Source organism: Cucurbita moschata, unplaced genomic scaffold, assembly GCF_002738365.1.
Source record: "Cucurbita moschata cultivar Rifu unplaced genomic scaffold, Cmos_1.0 Cmo_Scf00003, whole genome shotgun sequence".
Lineage (NCBI taxonomy): Eukaryota > Viridiplantae > Streptophyta > Magnoliopsida > Cucurbitales > Cucurbitaceae > Cucurbita > Cucurbita moschata.
Window position 1 is genome coordinate 1,313,257 of NW_019268519.1, and position 12,348 is coordinate 1,325,604.

Below are 12,348 nucleotides of genomic sequence, written 5' to 3' on the forward strand. Positions count from 1 at the left end.
CCATGTATATGATAGTATAACTGCAATGAAATATGAGCGCTAATCAAGAGCTCTAAGGATTCATTGATTTTTTTTTTTTTTTTTTTTAAATAAACATTTCACAATTTGACGCCCAGATGGACATTCATCGTCCAACAAATTCAAAGGTGGGGGGAATATATACTCAGCAAGTTTACGAACGCCCAGCCACAAGAAAATACAGGGAATGGAAACAGTAACAAACTCAAACAACTTCAAAATTTGGACAGAGCCCACATGTCAAAAAAATAAAAATAAAAATAAAAAAACCCAAAACTACCTACACGACCAAATATTTCTCAACTACATTTATATGATGACTCCATAAATTAACAATTTAAGATTTCGGCTGCCTGTAATTTCCAAACTTCCGAGAGACTGCAGCATCAGACAATGTATCCCACACCTGCAAGTAACAATAATTTATCAATACCATTTACAATCACTAAATATAACTCAGAAATCACTTGAATGGAAATGAATATACACCCAACATTCATAACTCACCTCCAATTTGCCTTTGGAGCCTCCAATAGCCATCAAAAAGGGGCAATCTTCTGAGAAGGAAAGCGAAAACACAGCTCCCTGCAACAATTAAGACGTAACAAAATGATTGTTAGAAGTCTCCAACATGCTGTGTTATATAGCTTAACCACAGCAATCGTGTTACTTACTGCTTTAGGATTCGTGGATGCCACACATGAAGGTTCATTATTGGACAAGTCCCATAATTTAACCTGCAAAAGCAAAACAAATTCCTTATTATATATTATCTCCAAAGCATTTTATAAGTACTATAAAGGAATTATGAATTACCATTTTGTCAGTAGATCCAGTTGCAAGTAGCTGGAGAAGGATACAGACAGACGGAATTTAGTAATCAGTAAAGCCGGCAATACAAAGGAGAGGAGAGGAGAGGAGGAAATTGAGCAAGAAAAAGAAGAAAAGAACAGGAAGTACATTAGGTGCCGCGGGATTGTAAGCAACGGAGCACACAGCTTTCTCATGCGCGTGGAGAGTAAAACTTGCTTTTGATTCAGAACTTGTCTCTGTGGTGGCATTCCGGATGTCAAATCCTTTCACTGTACCATCCTCTAGACTCACCTGCATAAAATTATACAAATCAACAAATGCCGCAGCTTATGTTATAAATACTTCAAAAACTGAACTCACTGAATAAATTGTAGTACATGGAACAAACTAAAGAAATCCAAATGAATAATTGAATTGTAAAACCAGAAAAAAGGATCATCAAAACCAGGTCTGTGCAAGAAGCATGAATACACACCACAAACATGTGCTCTGTATGTGGATCCCATGCCAAGCTCTCCACATCTGCTGTAACTAGCCACTTGTAACCTGAATGGGAAGGATTCCTCCCATCTTTCTGAATTACATACAAACATAAAGCCAGAAATTTCAAGCTATGATGAGTATGAGTATGAAGTTAAACATGAAGATTAACTTTTGCTAAAAAAAAAAGAGAGGTTATACAGCATCATTATAATCCCAATAAAGTGTGTAAAAAAAAATAAGTAGAAAACATATTGTATTACCAAAACTACTGAATGATCAAACGATCCACTAAGGAGAACTTGTGACGAATGATAATTCCATGCGACAGCTTGGACCTGGAAAGTAAAAATATAAACAACAAAAATTTATATCTGGCACCAATTTGAAAAGCCACAGATGTTAATTTATATAAGTAAACTCGTATAGCTAGGCATCTTCACAAGATTCACAAGCTAAACAAACCTCATCATGAAACTCTACCCAGTTAACATTGATATAATTAAAGAATACAAGACAATAGAAAAGGATAAAATTTGTAAAATTTCAACTATTAGGGGGAATTACAACAACAACAACAACAACAACAAAAATAAAAAATAAAAAAATATCCGGCCTTTTGAGAGGCCTTACCTCTAATTTACTAAAGATTTGCTTATCTCACTCAACTCCATTCACTCCCACACTAATGGCATTACAAACACTAATACAAAAGACCTTTCTACCGTCCAGCTTTCCTAATGTGCACCCCACCCCTCCCCTGACACCATTCATTTTCTTTCTTCTATTTAATGTGTAAGGATAGGACACTCCTATCATAAAATTAACTTCAAGTTGAGACTTATCTCATCAGCTAATAGGATTAATTTAAAAAGTAAAATAAAATACCAAAAAGGATAATGGGCTACTCATCTTCGTTTTTTCTTTAAAAAAAACCACTTATCTTCAGTGGGATAGAGAACAATCTAAAAAATCAATATAGACCGCTATTACAACTATATAAATTGACTTTAAATAATAAGTGTATGAATAATAAAACTAAAATTCCTACCTTGTCTGTATGATGCTGCATAGTTATATTACATTTTTCAGTAGATACGTCCCAAATCTTGACTTGCTTATCGGCACTTGCACTAGCAAGTATATTCCTGTTTGTTATAGGGAAAATTAAGTGAATCATAATGCACTAAAACAACTTCTTGAAATAACTAACAAACATGAAATAATGTGAAACATACCTATATTCCTTGTTCCAAGCAAGTCCAAGTACTGAATCCGTGTGGCTGTTCTCTTTGTATGTAATTAATGTCTAACAAAACAAGATATGGAGTCGGTACAATTAGTAAAGGCTTACAAGAACAACTGAAAAACTTAAGCTTGAGTGACTACGAACTTGAAACAAGATTACACCAAACGGAAGTGGGTCAACAATTTCAGGAGAACTGATTGAAACGGGAGAATTAAAAGAGACTTAAACTAGAAAACAAGCAGCTTACTTTCTTTTCCTTCTTCTTATTCTTCTTCTTCTTCTTCTCAGCAATTCCACCTAACACAACACATGGTTGCACCTCGTCCCTCTAGAAAAATATATAAAATGAGAAATTAATGAAACAATTTGTTACAAAATGTAATATCAGTAAAATAATATCCACATAAACATACAATGTCAAGGTCCCATATCTCGATGGCAGGTTCCATTGAACCAACTGCAATAAAGTTCCCTGGCACAAGTGGATAGAGTAGTCAACAAAAAAGGCTGAATTATGTGTAAATTTAAGGTTGCTGTTGAGGGCAATAATCCAAAAATGCCTACTAAATGAATTTTGTGTGCAGAGTTAAGGTTTTCATTCAAGTTCTAAATTAACCCAAAACAAAAAAATATATAATCGATCAGGATTTTAGTTCCCCAACCAAGCATATCTGAACTACTCTTCAAAACCCCGGTTGTCTAAATTTGAAAGATCAGGTGCCATATATTTGATTTAGAACGAATTTCCATCTGTTTCTCCATTCAGTAAACTACAAGCAGAATTAACGAAAACATAACACTGAAAATAATTAATGAAAACATAATACCTCTTTCTCCACCCTTCAGAGGACAGTCTAGCCAAGCAGTGCAAAGAGGAAATGCTGGAATAATTATCTCATGGTGAATATAGAAGTTAGGATCACCTGCATCATATCCTTCACATATACACACCTGCTTATAAATTAATCATTGGTAAGTGTCGTTTAAACAAAATTTTCTTCCTATCGCTTATCGTCATCCTTCTCTAGAGGATTTGACTTGAAGACAAGAAGGAGGAAATAGATATTAGTTCCAGTCTACTACATGCCTGGAGAGCACTGACGTCATCTTCATTACATGCACAAACTATGACCGCATCTGTTGGTTTGATAGTCTCATCCTCAAGATCTTCAGAGTCGTCATCCTATAACAGTAAAAAATAAATAAATCATGACACAGTGAAACCAAAACAGCCAAACATAAATGTTTAATAAACAACTTACACCCTCGTCCTTGAGATATGGGTCCATATCATTAGATTTGTAGTAAAGGTCTCCAGCCCCGGAGGTAAATAACTCAATTTCTGAAGCAAACCACAACAATATATAGCCTCAGTAATGCACCCAATGAAAGATAAATTACAATGGAGCGAAAAAAGGTCAAATTAGTTAAGAAGTGTCATAGTCCAGCTGCTATATTATAGATAGCATATAAGAAACATGTCCTCTCGTAGTCATTACAATATAAAATTAGCATAAACTAATAACATAAAATAGAAACAGGGAAAGCTAAGCCAAAGGGAGGGGGGATGAGCATACCATCATCTTCATCATCATAATGGTCCATGTCAAGTTCCTTCAAACCTTCAGCGATATCGTCATATTTGGTTTCTGACTTTGTGGTCTCAGAAGATTTTCCAAGTGCTTGTGCAACAGCTAGTGCATTGGCAATCTCTTCATCATTGGCGTCTTCAACATCCATATCTTCTTCATCTACCTCATCCTCGCTATGTTTGCTGCAAAGACCAAATCAAAGTTTTTACAATATGAAGACATACAATTGACAGATGCACAGAAAAGAACCACATTTGTAACCAAAACTTGTGCCCAAAATCATTATACAAATGCATAATCAATAGGAACTAGCACAAAACACATTCCTCAATAACGCAACTAAGGTAAGTTATACCGTCCACGTCAGTATTCGGGAATAACGCACGTTGTCAATAACTCGAATATATACATGCCAGAACTGAAGGACTCTAGAAATTCTCAGAAGACCAATTACTACCTGAAACTCCAATAGGACGTCTTCTTCTTCGTCTCTTTCATTTTTATAATTATCATTATTGCATTTTCATCCAACTCAGTCTAATCCAAAAAGGCATAACGATGAAAACTAAAGCGTTCAAAAACAAAATTAAAACTAATAACATGTTAAAAGTTAGTGATCAGTGAAAAGAGTATAGACGAAACAGAAGTTATTGATTCTACCTGGAATCCTCTTCCAAGACATCCTTGCTCTTGAGTAGTTCGTCAATAGTTTCCTTGGAAGGAGGGTCGGCCGCTACTGGAAGAGGCTTACAAACCCCTTTAGGAACCCACGAAACAGCCGATATCATCTTCTATTTTGCAGAGTTCTGAGCAACAATCTCTTCTACAAATAAAGGGTAGGATTTGTCGCGCAAGAAAATTTAGAGAAAGGAGGGTGGCGCGATTAATATAAAGGGTAGGATTTGCTGTTAGAGAAAGGAGGGTGGCTGTTACAGAGCTTCGATTCGAACAGTTGCAGCAACAATCTCTGCTACAAATAATTATTGAGGAAGAAGAAAATAACAAGTTTTACAGCAATCGATTGAACAACTCGTTTGATCCAGATTAGCCGAGGATGGCGGTGCGCTCTTCCTTATAAAGCCGAATGATAGAGAAGGAAGAGGGTGGCGGTGGCGGTGGCGGGTAGGGCAAAGCAAAATACTTAAGGGTTTAGGTGAAGGAAAAAAGAACTTCTTGTTGTTCGGTTTCCGGTTTTTACCTGAAAGCACAGGTCTCGACCGGAAAGAAAAATAGCATTTAATCGTATAATTCTCTTTTATAATATAATATCTTTGTATTTATTTTATAATATTTTCTTTTTTTCCTTAAAATTTTATAAGTTATTTTTTTCCTCAAAATTTAAGGGTGATTTCTCCTAAGATTTGGATTATATTTGATTTATCAAGATTAAAATTTAAATCCCTCTTTCAAAAAAATTAAAAATTACTCTGTAACAATTCAAACCTACCCCTAGTAGATATTATCTATTTTGGCCTGTTACGAATTGTTGTTAGCCTTAAGATTTTAAAACACGTCTATGGGATCTCTATGTCTAGTGTGTGGCTTTGATACTCGTATAACAATCTGCTGCACTTTAGCAGCAGGCTCTTGCCATCGAAACAAATGCAAACACATAACCCCCAAACACACACACAGATGTAGAATAATTCCATGAAACCTGTTTCTTTGCCCAAGATATCATTCCTTCATCATTACAGCGCTTCCAAGCTTAACATTTCATAAATGAAGTTCATGAAACATTGTAAGTCCACCATCTACACAGGTTGTTCTATAATCTACACAGGTTGTTCTATAGTCCACCATACCGAACGCCTAATTCGCGTGGAGTTTCTTCTTCAACTATTGAAGTTCATGCCAATGTTCAGAATCAAAATTTGAAAGAAGCCGACCATGAATCAATCACAGAACAAAAGCACAGGGCTGTAATGTTAATCGATGAAAAATGTAGAAATCAGAAACAAAACTGCAACAAATTTCTTTTCTTTCCAGCCTACACTACTTGATTGCTAAATACACGGTGCCCTAAATCATCTACCTTGGGAAACACTTCAATGGAATGTTTTAGGTCACAATTTACAACTAGAGATCGTTCTTTATGAGGTCAATTTCTAAAACCGATACACAAAACCCTCGAACTTCAATTTCGGCTCTGTATTGCATAATCAGAGTATACAATCCGCGGGAGGGGATAGAAGTGAAAATTGTAGGGCACTCACACTATTATACAGAATCTTCAACCTCTTTAATTTGCTCCTTCTTCTTCAGTTCGTTTTCGTATTGTTTTAACCTCTCTTTCATTTTCTCCTGCATCACTCCCAAAACACAAAAACAAATCAAAACAAAAACGCAAACAGGAGAAAAGAAAGCCAAAGTTATTTTCATCTGAGAGATTCGCCCAACCTTATAGCTCAGTTCAACGCGGTGCATTACATAGAAGCCGAGAACGCCGCCGACGATGGTGCCGGTGATGATCCGCATATAAGCCCATTTGCGAGAATTGCCGATCATTTCCCGATCTCTCAGCTTTCCTAGGAATTGACCAGATTCGGCGGGCAGTGGACATGCCCACATGAACTCGGTAATACTAATTATTTAATTGATTAAATAGTTAAAAATAATATATTTCGTTAATTGATGTTAAATAAGCTATGAATAATTATTTATAAGGATTTAAATGAACCCTTAAATCAATTTATAACTAATGAATTAATATTTTGGCAATGGAGGTTTATTATGGAAATTAATCCTAAAAATATTATCTTGATACAACATTTAATTAATGCAGATATAAACTAATGGATTATAAATCCTTTTAATTAAAATAGTTAATTATTAATATTCATAATAAATATTAATAATTAAAAGAAGAAAGAAGGGAGTATTAAAATATCACGACCCGCCCAATAAGGTCAAACCCAATAATTTATATTTTAAGATAATTTTTTTTAATATTTTATGAATAAATTGTCCCGCCTATAGTGTAAGTACTCTCAATCCTTCATCCCAAGCAGAAGTTGATAGAGTGTATAGTATTACATAGGATGTACCGTAATTTTCAATCAGTGTTAAAAAGAAAGAGTACGAGTGTTCCTAAGACAGAGTGAAAGAAGCCTAAAGAAAATCCTTAAACCATTATACCTAATCATTTTCATGTCCTAAACTTGCAAAGAAAATGGAGGAGGATTATGGAACACAGGTACCACACAAAAAGAATAAAACAGTTTTAAACTAATTTCAAATATCATAATGCCAACCCTACACACCTCAAGCTTGCTCCAGTGGACTGGAAAACAGTAAGCGTATAATTAAAATATGTGAACGAAGGTTGAACAGAAAGTGTGTAGGTATATTGTGAGATCCCACGTTCGTCGGAAAAGGGAAAAAAATATTTTTTATAAGGGTTGTAAAATTATCCCTAACATACGCGTTTTAAAAACTTTGAGGGGAACCCCGAAAGGAAAAGTCCAAAGAAGACAACATCGGCTAGTGGTGGGTTTGGGCTATTACAAATGTATCTGAGCCAGATACTGGGTGATGTGCCAGCAAGGAGGTTGAGCGCCGAAGGGGAGTGGACACGAGGTAATGTGTCATCAAGGTTGTTGGGCCCCGTACAGGGGTGGATTGGACAGTCCCACATCGATTGAAGAAGGGAATGAGTGTCTTTTGAGGGCGATGTACCAGCGAGAAGGTTGAGCGCCAAAGGGGGGTGGACATGAGGCGGTGTGCCAGCAAGGACGCTAGGCCCCGAAGAGGGGAGGATTAGGAGGTCCCACTTCGATTGGAGAAGGGAACGAGTGCCAGTGAGAACGTTGGTCCCCAAAGGGGGTGGATTGTGAGATCCCACATCGATTGAAGAAGGGAACGAATGCCTTTTGAGGGGTGGATTGGGTGGTCCCACATCAATTGAAGAAGGGAGCGAATGCCAGCGAGGATGCTGGGCCCCGAAGAAGAGTGGATTGTGAGATCCCACATCGGTTGGGGAGGAGAAGAATCATTCTTTATAAGGGTATGGAAACCTCTAAAACTTTGAGGAAAAGCTCGAAAGGAAAAATCTAAATAGGACAATATCTTCTAGCGATGGACTTGGTTTGCTATATGTGAATTGTGTTAGGATTATTGGAAGTGAGTCGCACATTGATTAATTTAGTGGAAAATCATGAGTTTGGGCTGTTATATGTGAATTGTGTTGAGGATTATTGAGAGTGAGTTCTACATTGGTTAATTTAGTGGAAGATCATGACTTTATAAGTGAGAAATACTATTTCCATTGGTACGAGGCGTTTTGGGGAAGCCCAAAACAAAGCTATAAGAGTTTATGCTCAAAGTGGACAATATCATACCATTATGTATAAATGCCTAGAAGAGAAAGGTAGCTTGCACATTATTTCCGTGTAATCATTGGTATTTGTACTATTATTATGTTTAATCATTATAGATATGGCTAGCTTAAACTCAATATGAAATACCCCTTATGCTCACAAGAGTAAACTAGAAGAATGATAGGCTGCAACTCGATATGAAATACCCCTTATGCTCACAAGAGTAAACTAGAACGCTTCTTTAGAGCAAAACAGGCTTTAACAATATATGAAGAAATTCTAGCAGAAGAAATTCTAGCAACTAAGTAAGGAAAGGGCAAACCATCATAAGGACTATTCTAGCAACTAAGGAAAGGGCAAACCATCATAAGGACTATCTAGTGCTCGGCGTCACAATCGACGATAACGATTGTGCCTCAAAGAAAGTCATCAAGGACGATGACTAGTTGAGTGGGAAGAGTGTCACAATCTCACTGAGAGAAAGTAAGTTGTGACCCCACATGCAAGACAGACAAGGGGTGACCCTCAAGTGGTACCCATCCTGTCATATTTGGGTCAAGACTGAGAAGTGTCATGATGCGACCGGGGAGAATGGTGCATCATCCAACACATCAAGAGTGTGCATTGAAGCTAAGTCAAGACATACACAAAGTTCGAGAGAATGAGGCGACACAAATGTTGAAGACAAGTTTGAAAAGGGCCATAACGTCAGAGTTAATTTGTCTCCCTAGGCAAGCGGATGGATGGCTGTTTGAAGCTCTCAAGTGGGTGGAAGTTGCAAGGAAAGGCCAAAGAATTGTCTTCTTGCGTCCTTCGGGGGAGCTTATGGCTAGAAAGAAATAAGAGAATTCTGTAGGATAAGTCTACTTTGTCTAACTTCTGGTCTTCTGTGTACAGCTTAAATGCTACATTAGCTTTAGCAAATTCTTCTTTAACTATCCTCTTTCTCATTCTTTTCTATTTGAATGCGTTTTCTAAGTAGTTTTCTAGTGCTGCATTCTAGAATTTGCAAGCAATTCTAAACGAAACTTCCAAAATCAAAACAACTTCAACATATATATCTCACAATCACACAACATCGGACACTCGAACAGTTCATAAAATCAAGACCGCAAGCATGTAGCCAATAAGCTCGAGTCAGTAGAGTATAGATACAGAACATGTGAAATGCAGGAATACTTACAGAGCTAAAAACAGCCTTGGGGGCATCTTCTCCGGCAATACCAGCTTGCAAATGTGGGAGCCCAAATCGATGACAATAGCCGACGCTGCGTCTGTGGAAGAACAAGCAACTTTAAGGGAGAATTAACGCAGAAATGATTCGCGAATAAGCGCGGAACCTCCGTTGTGGGTATAGGTTAATAGAGGCCCAATTTTTCAGCCGACAAAATTGGACGGTGGCCCAATACTATTTTTAGCCCAGAAAGAAGTATGGATTACATATCGTGGACTGAAAATGTTTACAAATTGAAATTTAATTCCTTCGTCTTCTTCCTTTCAGTTCCCTACATATGGTTACATGTGAACGCTTGCTTCAGATCAGGAAGCGTTCGTTCTGAGATTTAGGCGTTCCAAATGTTCACATTAATTATAAAGATTAGCGATTTGGGTACGTGGGGAGTGACCCATGTGGTGGTTGTCGTCGTCCATGAGCGTCGGAATCATCATATGAACTTTGGAGCAACTTCGTTGAAAGGGTATCCATTCCATTCAATTTCACCCACAAATCCAAATGACTTTTCTTTATCATCAGCTCCTAATTTTATTTATTTTATTCATTTTTTTTTATCTTTATCTTTATCTTTATGATCGTCACACAAAAAAAAAAAAAAAAATTAAAAAGTGATAAATTAGGTAAATGATCATGTAACATGTTGCTCTCAACACTGCTTTTTAGATGGAAGCTCCTCCAAGTCATCCCAAGCTGATAATATAATAATAATAACTTTAATTCTTAAAAAAAAAAAATACACAATATGATTATATTTACAAAATTTATAAATTGGAAACTAATAGAGAGAAAATTTATAAATCCTAAAAACAAAATAAAAATTAAATGGTAATATTATTGTTATTATTATTATTATTATTTTAATGTTAAAATAAAGTTGCCTTTTTCTTTTATAGTTACTGACATGAGATTATCCATCTTTTTGACTTACGTTTCCTTTACCCAATAATTCAGGATCCAATAATAATTTTGTTTATAATTCTTTTTTGTGTTTGATATTATAAAAATGAAACAATTAAAAAAAAAAAAAAAAAAAAAAAAAAACAACAACCAAGCTCGACCCATATGTTCATTGTTTTAGACAAACACAACTCTCTACAATGGTATGATATTGTCCACTCTCATGACTTTGCTTTAGACTTCCTCAAAAGACCTCACACCAATACAGTTAGTATTCCTCACTTATAAACCCATGATCATTCCCTAAATTAGTCGATGTGGGACTTCCATCATCCAACACATTGCATGCATGCATATGTCCTCACAAAAACAACATAAGTCATTCTAGTAAGTTTTGTTCTCATAATAAAATTTTCAGGAGGTCATCCGACATAAAATTGAGTGACCGTAAAAGAATATGCATCTTGTTAGTATATGTAGTAACTTTCAATTATTTTAAGTATTTTTTAATCATCTTATTTTTAGGATTGCTCTGGTTCCATTGTGGTGTCAGTTTATTCGGGGATCAGATGTTATAATAATAATAATGTTGATGGTTGATTGATAAGTATGTTTGCAGTTGTTGTTGTTAGGCAGTGTACGCACCTTATCTCCTCTTTTAGCGCCAACCAATCCTTCAATTTCTGCTCTTTCACACATGCTTTTTGTTTCATTTGCCACACGAAAACAAATTCATGTATACTTTGAACCTTTACTACTCCTTCACTCACACATTCACACCATACATTTAATGCTTGCTTGCAATAGTTCTTAAAAAACATATTGATTTAAAGCGTGTTTAGATCATTAATTAATACACTAACTCGTTTAAGCCTATGCCATTTAAGATGATCTGGTTGGAATAAGAGATGACATCACATATTAAATTTAATCAATATTCATGTTTTCGCTAAATAAATACTGCCTATAAAATTTTAGACAAATTAATAAAAATATCCTGAACTTTACCACAAATATGCATTTTTTAAATTTTCAATAATACATTTAAACTTTTTTATAAGAAGAATATCAAAATATTTTTGGACTTATAAAAAATAAATAAATAATATTCTTACCTTGGTGGAGTTGTTAATACTTTATTTCAAAAATACCATTTAATTTTAAAATAGAGTTGAAATTTCAAAAGTTTTATTAATATTCTTAAAATTTTAAATTATTTTAAAAAATATATAATCTTACGTTTCAAATATATATATATAATTTAAAGATAACATTAAAATATTTAGAGATAATTTATGAGGTACATTGAGAAAGTAAAAAAAAAAAAAAAAAAAAAAAAAAAATCTAATTTTTTCTTATAAAAATAAAGGGTGTTAGATGCTAGTTTTGAAATTTATCTGATATTGAATAGATATAAACTAAATTAGAATTTAGCGACCAACAACATATCATATATAACAATCGAATATTTTTCTTATCTAGTGGTTGTCGACATTTTGTAACAAACGAGACTATTGTTAATCTTAAATTTTATAAATTCTTCCATAATTATTAATGCCACAAAAAAAAAAAAAAAAAAAAAATTATCTTAATATAACACGAATATTCTTAAATATAAAATATTTGGCATCAATTAATGCCAAATGTTTATTTCAAGCTTTTTTCCTTCGGAGTTCCGTTTAAAGGTCTTTTCCTTTATTATTCAACTTATTATTTTAAAATTATGGATATATTTTTTTAAAAATG

The 12,348-nt window shown here is 34.9% G+C and overlaps 1 protein-coding gene across 1 annotated transcript; it reads right to left on the bottom strand.

The window, feature by feature from the left end:
- Positions 1 to 88: 88 nt before the first annotated feature.
- LOC111440869 (uncharacterized WD repeat-containing protein C17D11.16) lies at positions 89 to 5,370 on the bottom strand. The gene is made up of 16 exons (XM_023077698.1): positions 4,813 to 5,370; positions 4,138 to 4,334; positions 3,823 to 3,902; positions 3,648 to 3,743; positions 3,388 to 3,511; positions 2,974 to 3,032; positions 2,808 to 2,888; positions 2,550 to 2,620; positions 2,363 to 2,459; positions 1,575 to 1,649; positions 1,307 to 1,405; positions 979 to 1,122; positions 835 to 864; positions 693 to 755; positions 526 to 603; positions 89 to 424 (listed from the first exon to the last, which is right to left on the bottom strand). Exons 1-16 carry the CDS (start codon positions 4,938 to 4,940, stop codon positions 356 to 358), a joined length of 1,491 nt encoding a protein of 496 aa, XP_022933466.1. The 5' UTR covers positions 4,941 to 5,370; the 3' UTR covers positions 89 to 355.
- Positions 5,371 to 12,348: the final 6,978 nt, after the last annotated feature.

Coding starts and splice junctions, on each gene's coding strand:
- LOC111440869 (XM_023077698.1), bottom strand. CDS start 4,940: ATGATATCGGCTGTTTCGTGGGTTCCTAAAGGGGTTTGTAAGCCTCTT. Junction 3,033..3,387: donor TCTGAAGGGTGGAGAAAGAG/GTATTATGTTTT, acceptor CACTTGTGCCAG/GGAACTTTATTGCAGTTGGT. Junction 2,621..2,807: donor ATAAGAAGAAGGAAAAGAAA/GTAAGCTGCTTG, acceptor TTGTTTTGTTAG/ACATTAATTACATACAAAGA.